The sequence below is a fragment of the Myxocyprinus asiaticus genome, chromosome 25 (genome assembly GCF_019703515.2).
Source record: "Myxocyprinus asiaticus isolate MX2 ecotype Aquarium Trade chromosome 25, UBuf_Myxa_2, whole genome shotgun sequence".
Taxonomy (NCBI): domain Eukaryota; kingdom Metazoa; phylum Chordata; class Actinopteri; order Cypriniformes; family Catostomidae; genus Myxocyprinus; species Myxocyprinus asiaticus.
The window spans coordinates 26719089-26738693 of record NC_059368.1 but is presented as its reverse complement, the minus strand read 5'-3'; the positions used below and the strand labels follow the sequence as shown (position 1 = coordinate 26738693).

General features: G+C 40.1%; 1 protein-coding gene across 1 annotated transcript in view; it reads right to left on the bottom strand.

Annotated features, from left to right (window-relative positions):
- Positions 1-19605, bottom strand: part of LOC127416405 (potassium voltage-gated channel subfamily H member 5-like) — a 159061-nt gene that overhangs the window by 101758 nt on the left and 37698 nt on the right. Inside the window, exons 5-6 of the mRNA XM_051655754.1 lie at positions 8094-8209; positions 5388-5780 (exon numbers count right to left, since the gene is read on the bottom strand). Coding sequence (XP_051511714.1) covers positions 5388-5780; positions 8094-8209 — 509 coding nt within the window. The remainder of the gene's footprint in view (positions 1-5387; positions 5781-8093; positions 8210-19605) is intronic.

Below are 19605 nucleotides of genomic sequence, written 5' to 3'. Positions count from 1 at the left end.
CTACGCGATTCAGGTCGCCAGGCGTCCACCCAGGTTCAGCGGTATCCACTTCACCTTGGTGAAGGACGAAAACGCTGCTACCTTGCACGCGGAGATCGCCACCCTCCTTCAGAAGGGTGCGATAGATAAAATTAGATAAAGTTAGAGTTCACACATAACACCATATTCGTTACAGTGTGGAAGTGATTGGGAGTTCTCTTTTATATGTAAAGAAACAAACCTCCAACTATACATTATTTCTTTAGAAAATATATACTATATGACTTAATACTGAAGTCCAATTCTTCTTCTTGCCGACTTGATCCTGCTCCCGCTTCCCTCCTCAAACTCTGTCATCCTGTCATCTCTGCACCTATCTCACATTTCATAAAAAGATCTCTAGCTTCTGCTTCTCTCCCTTTACCACTTAGAACTGCAGCAGTAACTCCAGTACTTAAAAACCTAACTTGAACCCTACTGTTCTTTCTAATTTCCACCCTATATCTAACTTACCATTAATTACCAAAATACTGGAAAGAGTTGTTGCCTCCCAGTTACAATCATTCCTTGTTCAAAATTATCTTTTTGACCCCTTTCAGTCTGGCTTTCGCCTACTTCACAGTACTGAAACCGCCCTTGTAAGGGTTGTCAATGTCCTACTACTCACTGGTGACTCTGGTTCTCACTCCATTCTTCTATTACTTGATCTTAGTTCTGCTTTTGATACTGTTTGTCATGAATTACTTCTCTCTCGCCTCTCGGATGTTGGTGTCACTGGTGTTGCTCTCTCCTGGCTTTCTTCATACATCACGGATAGACAGTTTTACATTTTGATGCAGAATTATCAGTCACCTACTGTTTCCCTGAAATTAGGTGTCCCTCAGGGATCGGTTTTTGGATCTCTACTATTCTTTATATATACAGTATATTGCCTTTGAGGTCAACTCATTAGCCACCACGGTTTCAGTTACCACTGTTATGCTGATGACATTCAAATATGTACAGCTTGTAGATCTGCTCCCACTCTCCAGTCCACTATCAACATGTGTAAATAAAATAAAAAAAAATGGCTTAACTGCAACTTCCTAAAATTGAACATGGATAAAACTGAGATCATTATTATTGGATCACCAACACTTAAGAAAAAAATTCCTTGTGACTTTGGTTGTGATATTGATGGCACTTTCATTAAACCATCCAATACTTAAAAAAAATGTAGGTATCATCTTTGATCCCTCCCTCACTTTTGAAGCTCATATTAAATCTTTATCTAAAATTGCCTTCTTCACCTGTTTGAACTTTACTGGTTACCAGTTTTGTTTCGCATCAAATATAAACTAATCCTGCTTACATTTAAATCACTTCATGGTCTTGCACCTCATTGTCTTAGTGAATTGCTTCTCCCCTACAACTCGATCCAATCGCTTAGGTCTTCTTGGTCCGGACTCCTTTCTGTCCCTAGATCTTGCCTCTCTACTATGGGTGGCAGGTCATTCAGCGTAGTAGCACCCAATATATGGAATTCACTTCCCCTGACTCTTCGCAGCATCTCTTCTATCTCTGAGTTTAAATCTCAACTTAAAACGTTTTTGTTTTCTCGTGTTATTTATCTTAATGTGTTATGTATTCACTCTCAATGACTGTACTATCTGAACTGTGTTTTTGTGACTGTTCTTTGTTTGTGTATTATTGTGTTACTATTGTAAAGTGTCCTTGAGCTCTGGAAAGGTGCTATATAAATTAAACATTATTATTATTATTATTAATGTGTGTCAAACAGAGCAGTGCTCATAAAGTGAAGCGTGCTGCGCATGCAGACTGTATATGTATTTATTAAACAGTCTTTTGCGATTCACAAACTGTATTCACAAAACTGAATTGTATGTCTTCATGAGACTTTGAATAAAATGCACAAGTCATATGGACTACTTTAATGATGCTTTTATAGTAATATTTTGATTGCTAAAATGCCATTTATCTTTCTCTGTTTCTCTTTGATTTTTTTCTTCTTGCATTCTCTTTAACCTAATTGTCTCTCTTGATCTGCATCCTGTAAACTTAAATTTGTGTCAAAGATACACAGCTTTTGCCATTCACAATGAAACATATGGAAGCCTTTTCTCCTCCCTTTTAAAAATTAATAAGCCTATTTATTTTGCTGTCCTAACCATGCACAACTATATAATTAGTTGTGATTTATTATTTGTATTTAGCTATGTTTTTTCCTTGCTGTCTGTGACCCTTTCAGAACAGACATGCAAACCACCAGTTGAGAATCACTGCTCTAATAAAAATGTTTTTGTAATTGTTTGTTTTGATTAACCCCTATTCTATGCAGGGCAAACAATTTTTAACATCCTAATGGACAAGGATATTAGAATTAATTTGATCAAAGCAGTATCATTAAAATAAAATTATGCTGCTGAAATCACATTTTTCTTTATTTCTTTTTTTAAATTTTGTACATTTTTTTTTTTTATCCCCTTTTCTATCAAATTTGGCATACCCAATTCCCACTAATTACTAGGTTCTCATGGTGGCGCGGTTACTCACCTCAATCCAGGTGGTGGAGGACAAGTCTCAGTTGCTTCCACTTTTTGAGACAGTCAGTCTGCGCCTCTTATCATGTGGCTCGCTATGCATGACACCGTGGAGACTCACAGCATGTGGAGGCGCACGCTATACTCTGCAATCCATGCCCAACATACCGTGCGCCCCATTCAGAGCGAGAACCACTAATACCGACCACGAGGAGGTTGCCCCATGTGACTCTACCCTCCTTAGCAACTGGGACAATTTGGTTGCTTAGGAGACCTGGCTGGAGTCACTCAGCACACCCAGGATTCGAACTCGGGACTCCAGGGGTGGTAGTCTGCGTCAATACTCGCTGAGCTACCCAGGCCCCCGAAATCAAATTTATCTTAAAATATCTAGTGTCTGTTTTTTTTTTGACAAGACAATGACTTGATTGGTAAGAATAGCATAGGCTCTGGAACTTGCAAATACATTACATTAATGGGAAAACTATTCGTAACATTAGCTTCCACTTCAGAGATTTGAACACACAAGTGGCTTCATGTTTGTTTGCTTTTAATGCTAAACCAAATAGTAACAAGCTTTTAAACATAATACCCAAAACATTCCAAGTCGAATACCATCACACTGATGGGTTATGTTATACGGGTTCTGCTTGATAGATTTATAATCGAGCACAAGGAATGGTAGATAAAACAAACCCACAAACATGTTTCTTCATCTCTCATCTCTTTTAACTACATATCAAGTATCTGAGACTTAACCCAGCTGAACTCAATCTTAACATGCAGACTGCAGCACTTGTGTCCCTTTTGACCACATTTTAAGGACATCAGAACTAAAACAGCTGTGCCTGCATAGTTCTAGGTGCCTCAGAGAATAAACTCCTTTTTAAGATCCAGCACAATACAGTTTTGGGGCTTTATTGTGTTCCAGTAATGCAAAGCCTAATGCACCCCAACAACACTGCAACAATGGGAGATAATGCCTGTTGCCAGGGTGACAGTAAATTGACAGTAAACTGGGCACTGGTAGGAAGTGGAAAAGGTTTTATTTAATTATTATTATTGAATAATTATATCATACATTCATATGTGGATTTATACTTTTTAAGAAGCATATGTCCCCATGAAATCAAAATTGGAGTTTTGTGGCTTTTAGTCCATGCGTGTTAGCTTTGAGGCCATTTATATGCTAATGTTCTCCTTAAAGTTGACCAAATAAGCTTTTAGAATATATACATGTTTAAAATTTACAGTGTGTTTCTTACAGGATTACAAACAAAAACGTTGATGACTCATACTGCACATACTAATTTTGTCCAATCATTTGCTCTCTAGAATGAGAATGTCCCTTCCCCTTATACCACCTGCCTCTGACTAGCGATAGCAAGTAGCAAATCATGTTCATGTCTGTGATGTAAACTAAAGCCTACATTTTTTTAAGAAAAACGGGACAAGCCTTTTGCCCTGCCCCTACTTCCTGTGTCAATAGGAAATACGTCAACACAGGAAAGAAAACAGTGATGGTCAAGCCAGTGTAAGGTGGCTTTTCCTTATATGGAATTTGTATTTCATTTTGAATGTCCAGAGCCACAACAATTATTAGACTGTCTGTGCCTATTAAACGTTTTATTGGATTAGCACTTCTCATTCTGATTTCCTTATTAGTTGTACTATTGCCTCAAGTTGAATAATATACTATAATTAGATTCAAGATTACTTTTCCTCCAAGCATTACATTTTTGAGCCACCACAGCTAGAGTAAAAGACAACATCTACTCATTTGCCAAATGCTGCCCCCTGTGGTATCAATATACCACAGCAGCTCTCAGCGTTGCTAGTCATCAAAAGCAAACACAACTAATATCACAGGACCATTCTTCAGTTGAGAGAGCCAGTCCAAAGACAAGTCTACACAGGCTCTCGGATTCAACCAGCCCACTTATCATTGAACTGTCTGGCTGTGTTGAAATCGTTTAGGCTAATGCCCAGTGCTGTGAGCAGCCACTGATACGGAAAGAGATGGCAATAATGGATATAGTTTTCACATCAGTAGAGTTTCAGCAAGTAGAGTTGATATAGAAATGGCGGAGGGTCTTGTTAAATCACACTCCTTTTCAGCTAGAAAATTAAAGTGGTACTGACACAAAAACATGCACACAAGCAGCATTTATGTCCTTTCAGTAAGAGATATAAACATATGCTGGATAAATCCTGCTCAAAAGTAATTACCACAAACCAGATCCATAGATGAATAATCTCCAACTTTAGTAACATGAAGGAGGATCAATTCTAATGCAAGAAAATTTGATTGGAATACTCCATAAACATTAGATCAGTGGTAATAAAAGCAAAGAAGATAAAGGTTTATTGATTTGTGCCTTTTCATTGGGGGGGCATCTGGCAACAATCAGATATGTATGTAACATCTGATCAAATTGATTGTAAACCAATTTTCACCCAAAAGAGTTTTGCTCAGCAATAACTTGAATAGAAGACATAATGCACACAGTTGATTTTCGAGGTCTTTTGTAGTTAAATCGTCCTTCCAGGACACTGAAGTAATCATTAATTCATTATGACAGCAGAGCCAAACAAATAAAAGATTATATGCTGATAAAACAGGATGATTACATTATTCGCATATAAAATGTGATGAAAAACCTCTCCAAACCAGTCTGAATCAGAGGATATAGTTCGTCTAGCCAATTTGCAGAGAAGCAAGTGGGCACTAGCCATATTATGATGACCACTTACTAATTGCACATTCGTTTGTTTGATCGACTGCCGATGCAACTGATTGGTGCTGTTGCCAGGCATGGCCCTTTGTCACTTTTTATTTGCTATATTTCACTTAAACATTGTGCTTACCTCATCCACATTTTCAAAGGCATTGATGATGTCATAGGGCAGGCAAGACAGTAGGTCTATGACAAACCAGGTCTTCAAGTAGTTCATGCGTATGAGCTTTGGGTCTGATATGACCTCTCCTCCAGGTCCCACAAAGGTAGTATGAAAGTTCAACACAATATCCACTAAGAAGATGACATCCACCACGCTGTCCAGCACCAACCACACCAGGTTGTTCTGTTTGGTCTTAAAGGAGACATTGTAGGGCACCATGATGGCCGTGTAGAAGGTGAGGATGAGGATGACCCAGTCCCAAGTGGTCTTAAAGGTGCAGTAGTGCAGGATAATGTGAGGCGGAGTTTTAGGAGCCTCTTGCTTGTATTGTGGAAGGATGTCAGAGCCCAGCTGAAGAGCCTAGAAAACAGAGGACAATGAATGAATATAGAAAAAAAAAAAGAATGGAGATGAAGATAGAAAGAGATGGAGATACAAACAATAGGAACTAGGAATGTGCTAGAAATGTAAGTGTAGTTCTAGCAGGAAGATCTCGGGATTCATTCATCAGACATCACATCCAATCACAATACAGCCTCTGCTGTATAAGCCTGATAGGTGCCTTTCATTGTTCGCATACTTCCGTGTTTTCACTCCCAATCCCACCCCATCTCCACCAGTTTAGGTCCTGTCCTGGGCGGGGGTAAGCGCCACCCCCCTGCCGTCATCGCCTCCGGCAGTATCTGACGGTTCAAGTAGCATCAGAGCGCTGAACCGTAGGACGGGGCTTACGCCAAATTATATAAGTATCTTTTCGTTCTAATTATTCCAATAATCTCGAGTCTTTCTGATAGAACAAGTATGCAAATGAAGTATTCTGAATTCCTTTGCATTTCATAACATTATGTTGTTGAATTTACAGTGTGTTTTGGTACTTTGTTTGTTACAGACCCAGTTACAATAACCCTATTCTCTCGACCAGGTTTCTTAACTGCTTAACCAGGGGTTTTAATTAGTTTTACAATAACATTCAGTGCTGACTGAACTTTACAGGTGAACAGTGTTGGGTAGATTATTTCTGAATTGTAATCTTGTTCTGATTAAAAATTACATGACTAAAATTGGAGTCAGTAATGCAATCTCTTGGATTACATGTTTAAGGTTCTAATATGATTGCTTTTGGATTACTTCAGACCTAATTCTTGTTTATTTGATGTTACAAGCATTTGAGTAGGATAAACTTGTACCATTTTGACATAATGTTGCCTAAATGCATTAAAGAAAACATACTTAATGGATCAAAATATGAGAACTGATATGATTTTGTGTTTGTGTGTTTTACTCGCTAGTTATCTGTTGCTAAGTGAAATAAAAAAGGCACTTTAAATGTTCTTATTCCAGCAATTTGGCATTACAAAGCCATCCATGTGCGGTAACAGATTTTACCAGTTATATTTCAATCAACGTCAAAAAAAAAAAAAGAAAAAAAAACAGTCTCAAAATTCAAAAAAACATTAAAAAGCCAAGTACTAAAGCAATATCCAATAATAAAACTAACTTTTCTGCACTAATGCAACTGGTTCTGCATGTATGTGTGGATTACCACTCCATCTTCAGTGTAATTATGGCTGGTAGCTAGTATCAGGTCTGTGCGTGCAATTCCACATGCCCCACACCCTCCCCTCCATTCGAAAACACTTGAAGACTTACCAAACATATATCAGCTGTAGGCTGATTTAGAAGGAAAGAGGGATCAATAAATTATGAACACTGCCTTTGCTTGATTAATATGTAATAATTTAATGCATTAAAAAGTAACTGTAATCTGATACTGAGTATTTTAAAACGATATTTAATCTAATTACAAGTACTTGATTTTTGTAATCTGATTATGTAATCTAGATTACGTGCAATCTGTTACTACTCAGCACTGCTGTGGAATAGCAAACTTTATACTGATCTAAGATGGTCTTTCCCCCTGCCAAAATCATGCACTGTATACAATATACGTCATGAATGAAAAGGCCATTCATGTTGTGAGGGCACCATGAGAAATAATACACCAAAGACATTAAGAGACATAAATCTGACATCAGCAGTAATTGGTAAGATGATTCAAATATGATTTATCTGGGAATGTAGTCAGACTTAACAGTTTCTGCTTTAAGGGACTGAGAAAAAAGAGATTCAGACAGCTAACCTTTTTAAACGCACATACACGTGTATGTGTGAGGTGCATACATTGTGGGGCCCAAATGTCCCTTGCGAGGATAGTAAAACGTGAAATCCCCTACGTTCAAAATCAACAGGGAAAACAGCTCCTGTCAATAATGTCTAAATAATGCATAAAAGTTTCTGTGAGGGTTAGTTTCAGGGGAAGCGTTAGATGCTAGAAAATATCAACCCTGCAAAAAAAAAAAAAAAGAAAAGACCAGCTTAACCAGTATGCAATTCCCATGATGGTCTAGGCTGGTTTTTGCTGGTTAGTGTTGGTTGGGTGCTGTTTTAGTCGGTGGACCAGCATGGCCATGCTTTTCATCAGCAAAACCTTGACCAGCATGGTCTTTCTGATTAAGCTTATTAAGATTAAAATCCTTGTGCAGACACCAGTACACCAGCATCCCATGCTGGAGGATCAGCACCAAAAACATAAGCTGGTGGCCAGTAATGCTGGTCTTTTCAGCAGGGATGCGCTCAGTATAAAAACATTATAAAGCAATGTGTGACACTCACCTCTGCCAGTCGTGAATGCTTGTGGCTGACCTCAGTCTTGTTCATAGGCGTGATTTGCTGCAGTGTACCCCGGCTATTGGTTAATGCCCTGGTCAGCCTGGCAAACTTGGTCCATCCTGACATATGGAGAAGCAACAAAAAGGTGCATCAACAACTAACAGCACATTTTTGGACCCACTCTACTTTTCTACATCTCTTCGTCTTACATAAACTCTCAAACACTTCTTCACCCAACTAGCAGTGCTGCTGGTATTGTGCTTGGAAGCCGGAAAGAAACAGACCATGCTGATTCCCACTGAGGCACCTACAATAGCCTTGTCTGCTGAAGCCATTCAAAACTGAACGCTGAAAAAACTCTATACTCTCAGTTGCACAAGCTTTTCTTTTCATTTCTTCCTTCCAAAACATATCTCAAAAAATTTGTTGCAAAGGCATTCATCACATTCCAACAAGTATTCCCTCAGAATATAAGGGAAGAATATAAGTGTACCTACCTCCCCTCTTCCACAGTTTGTACCATCAACATGTTGCAAACCTAAGCAGTCCACTCTTTCCTCATCTGTTCACTTTTCTTTTTAAAACCAGATACTGTCGTGGACTTTGGGGCTGTTCATAAAGGCATAATGTGTCTTTATGACTTTAAAATTAAAAGCATTATGACATGGTGGAAACATGAAGGGAAGGGAAGCTGCGTCCAGCTGGGAGTCTCATTTGAAGTCATTGCTTCCTCATGAATCTTTAACTGGTAGGAAATTTTGCTTTTAAGCTCAATGCCCCAAAGTCAGCGGTGCCTGTAGAGTCGTACACATGATACATTCTGATCTTTATAAACATCTTAATTGAGCAACTATAGAAAGTTGACGTGCCAATCAGCAAAACACTTGTTATAATTGAGCTACAGGGGGATTTCACGTAGACGAGCTGATCTACAGTCTTAATCTGTCTGTTCAAGTTTGCATGGCACAATGTGTAAATAAATATTTGAAGAAAGGACGTCAGCTGAGGAAGTGAAGCTCCTCAAAAATCTCTGTGGGTGGACATATTACCAGATTGTTTTCACTTTTGCCATTCATCTTTTTTTGCCATGTAATAGATCTGTTTGAGGTGCTTTCATCATAGGCAGATCTGTTTAAGGTAGCCTGCTTGTTTTTCCTTTTTGCTGAATTTTTGTAGTCTTTCTGCATTTAAGAATGTTCGTCTATGTCACGTAACATGAGCACAATGCCGAGGCCAATTGAGGTCCGATTAACATACATGCTGGTTGAAGCCAAGCTACAATCTCATTATCTAGGTCTGTTAGTTCGACTTCGCAAAAAATCAGACTGATGCGATTTCAGTCGGACTAAAGTGTTTACATGACATTTTAAAAAGACTCTAAGATTATTGTTGTAGTCCAACTGAAATCTAAATTTTAAAGTGCATGTAAATGTACTGACTGAAGTGCAGGCTCTGTTTCCTCGTTTTAAAAACAAGTGCTCTTAAAAGCATGTTCTCTTAATCGCATTCACTCTCCTTTTTGCTGTCATGACAGGCAGCGTTTTTAAAGAGTGGGAAAAGAAGTAAAACATTAATAACATTGCAGCTCCCCCATTTAAGTCACATCTCATGAATGTTCAAACTCAACAATAATGGACCAGAGTAAGTCTCAGCACACTGGGTCTCTTGCGACCAGTCTCCCTCAATACAACAGGGACAGAGAGAAGACTTTCCACATGAACAATTAACTCAGTGAAGGGATAAGGAGGGGAAATCAGCCGTGTGCACTTATTGGTACAGTGTATGAAAATAGCATGCTGGTCTGTTCGAGCCCTTTCAGAGGGGGACAGCTCTATGTCAGAAAGGACAAACTGGCTATTTTTAAGTGAAGGATTTGTTGTTTATCTGGAATAAAATGCCATGATTTTTAGAAAGAAGAACAAATATGCTGAAAAGAGCAAGGACAGATTTTGATTAGGGCTGTCAATGTAAGCTTTTAATTTAGTGTGTACAGTAAGTGTAAGTGTGTTTGGTAACACTTTACAATAAGGTTCCATTCGTTAACATTATTTAATGCATTGGGTATCATGAACAAACAATTAACAATATACCGTATTTATTACAGCATTTATTAATTTTAGTTAATGTTAGTTAATGAAATACAATTGTTCAATGTTAGTTCATGTTAGTTCATAGTGCATTATATAATGTTAACAAATACAACCATTGATTTAAAAAAATTGTTAATACAGTATATGTTGAATTTAACATTTCTATAACAGTATTTTTCTTTGTTAGTTCATGTTAACTAATGTTAACAAATTGAACCTTATTGTACAGTGTTACCATGTGTTTTTTGTAATTAATAATAAAAAATTATATTATTCATACCTCCTGTCCCCTACATAAATTCTTTGCAATGGGCTTTCCTACTATTGGACCAATTCAAGAACCAAGTCCACAGTCAGCAAAGCTCACCTGCTATAGGCAACAAGTATAACAGACATATTTTATGTCTTATGTCTATTAAATGTAGGGATGCTAACTTTTTGCCACAAGAAAAAGGGATGCTTGAGCATTTGGGAGGGGCTCAAGCATTTTCCATTTTAAATATGGGAAAGTAGGTATCCTGTATGGGACTTCTTTATTTTGGCCAAATTAAAGGATGTCCTGGCTAATACGGGACAGTTGGCAACCCTAATTCAATGCTTTTGTCTGACACAATAATGTTATGTCTTTAAATTATCTTGTGATTTTGTCAGCAAATACTAATACATGCTTAATTCGATTAATTATTCGTCATTTCATGTAATAAAACTGATTCAAATATTTAATCGATTTACAGCACTAATTAAAGAGAAAGAGAAGAAGGGAAGAAAAAAGAACCATGTTACTGACAGAGGGAAGGTAAGGAGAAAAACAATGAATGGTTCAGGCCATCTGGTTCTCTAAGGGCAAAAAGCTGCAACACTGCACACAACCCCTGAGTCTTCTTCCAGATTTAGCCCTCCCACAGGGGAAAAACAGAGCTAGGTAGCCTGCACAGAGAAGCCACAAGGCAAAGCCCCAGAGGAGCCTCAGTTTGGCCATCACAGCCACAATACTATCACACGTAAGCTACAATGGAACATTGTTAGCCCAAATGCACCATATCTGGCAAAGGAGAACTAAACTAGCTCTGTAAGACTACAATGCCTGCACAGACATAAGAAAAGACTGCAGCAGTTTATAAAAACACAGAAGACAGGGGCTGTTTTCACCAAACTTGTTTTGTGACCGCCTGCGCTATCTAAACATGCGTTAGTTGGGCATCTTTGATCTTGCACTGCGACTTGCTGTTTTTTCAGTGTCTTATGCATCAGCACAGTGTTTTTAAGATGTGTGTCAAGTTAAAAGAATTTGCATTCTGTTCCATTTGTTGTGCTGCATTTAGTTCTGGCCCCTAAGGGAGGAAGTAAATCAGAATTAACTGCATCTGCTGATAGCGTTGTTTATTTGCACACTCTGTCTGCGTTGTTTTAGCATGCGTTTCATTTAATACTTTAAATGAATTTGCCCTGATTTGATAGAGCCCTAAGAACCTCTAGCACTTCAGTATGTGACAGAGCATAAACACACTTCCCTTTTTCCTGTTGAGTGCCTTTGATTGCTAAACATGTTCCCTCTGGCACTTCTGCTTGCTAGCTCTCAATTTACATTGGTGTAGATGCGGAGGTGCTAAATCAAGTAATATATGTGTAATGGTTTGTATCGCGGAGGGCGGGGCCTGGCCGGAATGATGCATGCCCGGACCCCAATCAGCCTGATGAGGCGAGTGACCTGGGGAGGAGCGGCTGTCGTCCACCTGAGAGGGTGGAGGAGTGATCGAGGACCACGCGACGGCGCATCAGAGAACCAGTGAGTGAGATTCTTTTTTCACTCTCTCCTCTCTCTCTCTCTCTCTCTCTTGCTGTCCCTCCGTTTTGGACTTTCCATCGCCTGTTTTTTTGTTGTTGTTGTTTTTCCCCTCCTGTCTCCTCCCAGGTCAAAGAAGGCAGGGATGACCCCCCCGGAGAGGAGGGGGGGGGGTGTATGTCAGGGAGGAGTGTAGCACATAGGGCGGGGCCAGGCCGGAATGACGCACGCCTGGACCCCAGTCAGCCTGATGAGGCGAGCGAGGGATAAAGGTGACCGGAGATGGCAGTTTGAGAAAGAGAGAGAACTACAGGCAGCTGCCCTGTGTGTGTTTATGTTTTTGTTTAAGTTTAGCATTAAACTATTATTTATATTGTCAAGCCGGTTCTCGCCTCCTCCTTTCCCTTGTAACCCCTTTACATGGTTCAATGAAATGAGGAAGCGGGAAATGGCGATTCACTTTTGGTATGTCACTTTTATTTTATAAATTAAACACGTCTGCCTAAAGCATGATGGTAAAGCTTTCAAAACAGTCCGAACAGAGGGTGAATGCTCATCCCAGCAAATAGTAGCAGAGAGTGAGGTCCACCCACTTGATGGCCAAGCATTCCTTCTCTGTGATGCTGTTCTTAGTCTCTCTTATAGAGAGCTTCCTACTAATGTACAGCACCGGGCACTCCTCCCCCTCCACCACCTGGTACATTACAGCACCCAGCCCCCTGTCCGATGCGTCCGTCTGAAAAACAAAAGGGAGAGAGAAGTTAGGGTAATGCAGAAGCAGCCCGCCACAAAGTGTAGCTTTTATCTGCATGAAAGCCTGTTGGCACAGCTCCGTCCACTGGACCGGGTCTGGAGCTCCCTTTTTAGTGAGATCAGTCTGCGGGCTGGTGACATCCGAATAATTAGGTACAAACCTTCGATAATAGTCAGCCAGCCCCAGGAACTGTCTCACCACCTTTTTGGTCTTGGGTCTTGGGTATGTCGCAATTGCTGCTGTTGTTTTTTCAATTTGGGGCCGCACTTGCCCATGACCTAAGTGGAACCCCAGATACCGTACCTCCACCCATCCAATCGTGCACTATTTCGGGTTTGCTATGAGCCCCGCTCGCCACAGAGACCACAGAACTGCCCTCAGATGCTGCATGTGCCGCTGCCAATCATTACTGTAAATAATGATATCATCCAAATAAGCAGTGGCATATGCAGCATGCGTCTGAGGACTCTGTCCATAAGACGCTGAACCGTAGCCGGGGCCCCAAACAAACCGAACGGAAGGGTCACAAATTGGTGTAACCCAAATGGTATGGAGAAGGCCATTTTCTCATGGGACATCGTGCCATCTGCCAATATCCCTTTGTTAAATACAGTGTCAAATAAAAGCAAGCCATGCCCAACCGATCAAGCAGTTCATCAATACGAGGCATTGGATATGCATCAAATTCCGACACCGCGTTGACTTTCCTATAATCCACACAGAACCGAGCCATCGCTCTTAGGTACCAGAATCACAATGCTGGCCCAATCGCTGTGGGATTCTTCTATTATCCTCATATCGAGCATGGCCTTTAATTGTTCCCGTACTACATGTTTTTTTTGTTTGGTTAACCGGTAGGGCCGACTATGTACCACTACCCCGAGGGCTGTCTCGATGTGGTGATTTATGAGATTAGTGTGGCTGGGGACAGGCGAGAACACGTCAGAGAAATTCTTTTGCAATCTGGCAACCTCTGTACATTGTCCCCAGATACGCCATCAGATGGTCTTCCGCCAGCTGGACCGCTTTGTCCAGCGATGCTGGCCGGTGGCACTGGACCCACTCGGCCATCCCCTTTGGCAGCTGGGAGATTAACTGCTCCAGCACCACTAAGCTGATGATGTCACAGGTGTCGCTGTCTTCCTTGGCCAGCACCCACCGCCAGCAGGCGTCACAGAGCTGCTGAGCAAAGGCAAACAGGTGGCCGACCTCACTCAGCATCAAAGAGCGGAAACGCTAGCGGTGTTCTTCTGGGCTGCAGCCGACCCGTTGCAGAATGGACTTCTTAAACCTCCCATAGTCCAGTAAGTCAGCAACCGGAAGTTTTTGCGCTGCGATCTAGGCTTCCCCGGTCAGCAGCTGCAGAAGATGTACTGCCCATTGTTCCTGCGGCCATCTCAGGGCTTTGGCCGTGTGCTCAAAGAGCTCGAGATAGGCCTCCAATTCATCTTGAGGCCCCATCTTCATGAGCAGCACGTGAAGGTTCACTGCTGCTAGGGAACGGGCGGTGGCCGCCGCCTCCTGTGTTGCTAAGCTCCGCAGTACCTAAGTCTGAAGGAGCACCTTAAAATTCTGCTGTTTCTCCATGCGTAGGTCCACGATGGCCTGGTGTTGGGCCTGGAGGATACTGGCAAGGGACCTGAAGACTTCCTCCAGCGGCGATGACACCATGGCAGCATATCTTTCTAACTCTTTTTCCTGGGTTTCAACACCAGTGTAATGGTTCAATGAAATGAGGAAGCGGGAAACGGCAATTCAAACTCAGGTATGTCACTTTTATTTGATAAATTAAACACATCCGCCTCAAGCGTGATGGTAAAGCTTTCAAAACAGCCGACAGCGGCCAATGCACACACACACAGCTTGTCAGCTGGGTTCTCTCTCCCTCTCTGGGGTTTTGGGCAGCCTTTTATCTCCCCGCCTCTCACTGTGAACATAGAAATCACAATTAGCAGCAATTCATCTCAGGTGAAAACCTTACCGCTTCCTCTCTCCCCAGACAAACCCACGGCCATACCCTCGCCCCCACAATATGTTTGCTTGGTTGGGTTTCATCTTCAGGTAACTCTCATATTCTTACAGAAACATCTGGAAGGACCTCAAAGGATTTCACTGTTGCCATGGTGCCCATATGCATCTTCTTTTTCCATCTCAATTTGCATTTATTTGAAGTTAGTGGCCCTCTGGGTAAGTCACACTCAATGATATTGATAGGTCAAAGGAATGAAAACACCTCAGAGAGAGGACACATACTCACCTATGGTTTAAGTGTTTTCACACATAATTTAAACGCTGGGGACCAAAACATGCACGAAAATATCACAGGACACACAGAGCTGGAAGCATTGGCTCCTGATATTTTATTATTATTACTATGCAGATACTTTGCATATTTCATATGTTATTCCAATGGGATTCCTTTGCCCTTTGAGACCAATGTACATAAAACACACATGGACACACATACACATCTGCCTATAGCTTTCTCCACTCTCCAGAGGGAGTGAAACAGTCACATGCAAAGCAGCTGGGTGAGCTCCATACAGGGTCAGCCATAGGGAGAACCAGGACATTTCCCCAGTGGGCCGGCCCAAACTAATTTTGGGCAACTACCAACCCCCCACCAAACTCAACTACTTTTGGGCAAATGATAAATAAAAGTAACTTGACTTGTATGATTTGACTATTGTCATTGTGGGTGTACTACCTAAATTATGTAATTTGTGCATCTATTTAGACACAAAAGTGCCTGAGAAAATGCATGTGTAGCTTATGTGTAGCTATACATATGTGTTATGTGTAGCTCAGTATGTGTTCATGAAATTTCAGTGTGGAGGTAATGAATCCTGTTCTATATTTGTTGCATCATCTCCATGATATATGAAAAATAAAACATCAACATACTGTATATCTGAATATATTCTATTCTAATACTTTCTTATCATCTTGAAATTATTTTGAAAACTGTATTCTATCTGGGATCCATTTGTGATAGATATCTGTGCCGGGTTGCTAAAGACCCGAGGTATGTAATAGTGTTTGGAGAAACACCCATGCATTTAAGGGTTAAGCATGTTTTCTGCTACTTTTTAACAGCCTGAACCATACTGATTTGGTAGTTGTCTCACTCCATAACGGCTCCACAACCATAATGGGTGTAGTCCATTAACAACCTCTTATATCTTGTAACACATTCTACAAGGTCCTTCAACAAGGTCATGAATATATGAATATATATATATATGTTAAAATTATGCAGAAAAAACCTTTATTGAACATTTTTAACTTCATATAAAATGTTTAAATAGCTCAATTTTTATATAATTTGATGCAAGTATTATGGAAAGAATGAAAGAAAATTAGGATTAAAATCAAGTTATCTGTTGTCCAATGTCTGTGTTTCTTTGCCCACTCTTATCCTCTTGTTTAGTTGTACATCTGGCCTTCCACATCTCTTTCTGTCCTTGTTAGAGCCAGTTGTCCTTGTCTTTGAAGACTGAAGTGTACACCTTTGTATGAAATCTTCACTTTTTGTTGGCAATTTCAAGCATTGTATAGCTTTCATTTCTCAAAACAATGATTGACTGACGAGTTTCTAGAGAAAGCTGTTTCTTTTGTGTCATTTTTGACCTAATATTGACCTTAAGACATGCCAGTCTATTGCATACTGTGGCAACTCAAAAACAGACACAAAGACAATGTTAAGCTTCATTTAACAAACTAAATAGCTTTCAACTGTGTTTGATATAATGGCAAGTGATTTTCTAGTACCAAATTAGCAATTTAGCATGATTACTCAAGGATAAGGTGTTGGAGTGATGGCTGCTGGAAATGGGGCCTGTCTAGATTTGATCAAAAATGACTTTTTTCAAATAGTGATGGTTTTTTACATCAGTAATGTCCTGACTATACTTTGTGATCAGTTGAATACTGCTTTGGTGAATTAAAGTACCAATTTCCTTCCGAATCAGCAAAATCTGTACATTATTCCAAACATTTGGCCGCCAGTTTGTATGTATGTATATATATGTATGTGTGTGTGTGTGTGTGTGTGTGTGTGTGTGTGTGTGTGTGTATATTCACTCTATAAATGGGTATTTATACATGAATATACTGTATACTGTATGGTTTTCTCCTTGCAAAGAAATCATCATTTTGAAGGGACTTTGTCTTCAAAATGTATGAAAACCCCTGCTTTACAAAACCATCTATGTACTCGTGCTTTAAAGAACTGATACACTGATCTTAAGTACTTATAATATATATCAATACCTTTTTTATCTTTAACAACAAAAAAATACAGTATATACAGTATATAGCTAACTCAAGAACTTCTTGGTTGAACATACGTAAAGTGCTGCAAATAAGCATTAAAGAACTTTTTTTAAGAATGTATAGAAAGAACCGTGTCACTTATTGCAAATACAGCTGATGTTTAAAACCCCTGATGCCGGTGTTCCTTATATCATGGTACAACAACATTACTTGCTCATTTGTTGATGAACATGAGCTATTCATTAAGCAGTCTTTAAGACACACCTGGTATGCAACATTTAACAAATGCTCCTTTAGAACTACAGATCTCATATTTACCTAACAACAAGTTCAAGCCATGTGCCAGGCTATGAATAATCTGATTGTGATGTTAATACAGTATTTATTAGTGCATCACAAGTGTCAGGAGCAGCATAGATTAACATTTTAATAAGGGCAAATAGTCCTTGATTTACAACATAATCACTATAGGTGATCTGAATATCTGATAGATGTTCAAATTAAGTTTGTGGTTCTATGGTGGTGTTCAGCAGCTCATATTTTCTGCACAGGCACATCTTTGCCAAAGGATTAACTCTTAACCATTTAAATAAAGATGCCTGGTGATGGACTAAAGCTACATGTATTGTTAAGCCAGTAGTGTTTTGTCAATTAAAAATGCAGAAGACGGGCAGTGGTTAATTGAGTTTGCTAACACATTCCAGTCAGTGATCTTATAACTGAAACTGGATGTGCAAACCATTAAAACAATTACATTTGCATTTATACTCTTGGTAGACACTTTCTTATCATGTACTTTGTAACTGGCAAATGCTAAAGGTAGCTTACGGTAGAAGGCTAGACCTCAACATGTGCTACAGCTGTCAATTAATGCCTTTAGCACCATATAATCTACAGGATGCATGAAAGAGGTTTTAGACTAATACAACTGCATGCTAGCAAACATGCAACCCCATCATTCACTGCAGGAAAGACATGACATCAGAAGTGGTATGAGAATGCAGGCTCATTTCAGCATTACCTGTCACGGTGCGAGAGAGACAGGACCCAAAAGCAGAGGGAATAGTTCAAATGGATATATTATTCAACAGAAAGAGTTCTTTTATAAACAAAGTCAAGCCCATGCTATCGGTTTCCCCTGACACTCGGGCAGAAGTGAGGAATCCTCCTCCACAGGAAAACTGGGCAAGTGATCACAGGCAAGGGCAATCTAGAGGGAAACCTCACCTCTAGAGACAGGCTACCAACCAACACACGAGCCCGCTCCAACTACACAAAGTGCACAGTTAATAATTGGCAGCAGACAATACCTTCACATAGACAGTGACTAACACAACAGTAACAGTCACAATGATCCAACATCGGACATGACACATGCGGGGGTTTACATAAGAGAAACAAACACGGGGCAGGTGTCGCTCGCAGCTGAAGGTTGTAATGATCAGCGTTCCCATGGAAACAATCAGGGTTCCCATGGACACGCTGATTCAGCATGCCAACAACACCTGAAACACATAAGGGCAAAACATAAACACGCTTTGACAAAACAGACAAGGGACGAATGTGCCACGGTCCTCAACAGGCACACACACAACCTGGCAAGGTGCCGTGACATCACCAGAGGGCACACGGCGGCAAATCGCGCACAGCGATAACCCACCAACAGATCCATGCCCCCACACAAATCACAAACGCAAAACAAAAAGGCAGGCCGATACTGCCACGGTCCCGTCAGGTAGAACCTAAACATGACAAGGTGACCGGACTGTGACATTACCGGTCCTTTGAAGGGTGAGTCCTGTTGGAAAATCCATCTTAATCTGGACAACATGGTAGCTGGTTGCTGGTCTAAATTGGTCATTAAAGCTAATTCAATCCAACATTGCCTCAAGACAACTCGTAATAATTTGTACGTAAGATATCGTACAACTTCACTCGTATGAAAACTTTTATTCCTATAGAGACTAAACAATCTACAAACAGAATTTTAAATCTGTACAATACAGCCATCAAATTTTAGCTAACCACCTATCCAACACTTTATTTTAAGAAAGGAAACATTTGTGAACTTTCCATATTTATTTATGTAATGTACTGTATGTCAGTAACCTGGAATACACTTCCCTTGCCTCATACCAAAACTAGATGTTTTCTTTCTTCCATACACAAAAGCTATATTCCTATCAAAATCATGATTAGATTTAGGCTTTGGGTTACAGTTTAAACTTTTAATCTATTTATTTAATATTTTAATAAAAAAATATTGTTGGTTTGGCCAGGATTAATAGCAAAGGACAAGTTCTTCAGTTTAGCAGTGGCACAAGCCAACAAGAAAAATCTCCATCAGTTTAAAAAAAGGTTGAGAGAAAGTAAATGACAATACCCATCAATCATAAATTCACAGATATACACAGAATGCTCCACGACTCACTTCAGTACAGCACATACAGGTATATAGCACTTTTGAATATGAAGTGACAGCTTGTCGGTCTCATTATACTGCCTTGTGCTCTTGTGCTCACACAGGTTGTGCTCACACAAACATGCTCAGTCAAAAAGCTGCCAATTGACTTTGTAATGGTCTTTTCATTTTGTATAAAAAAAAAAAAAAAA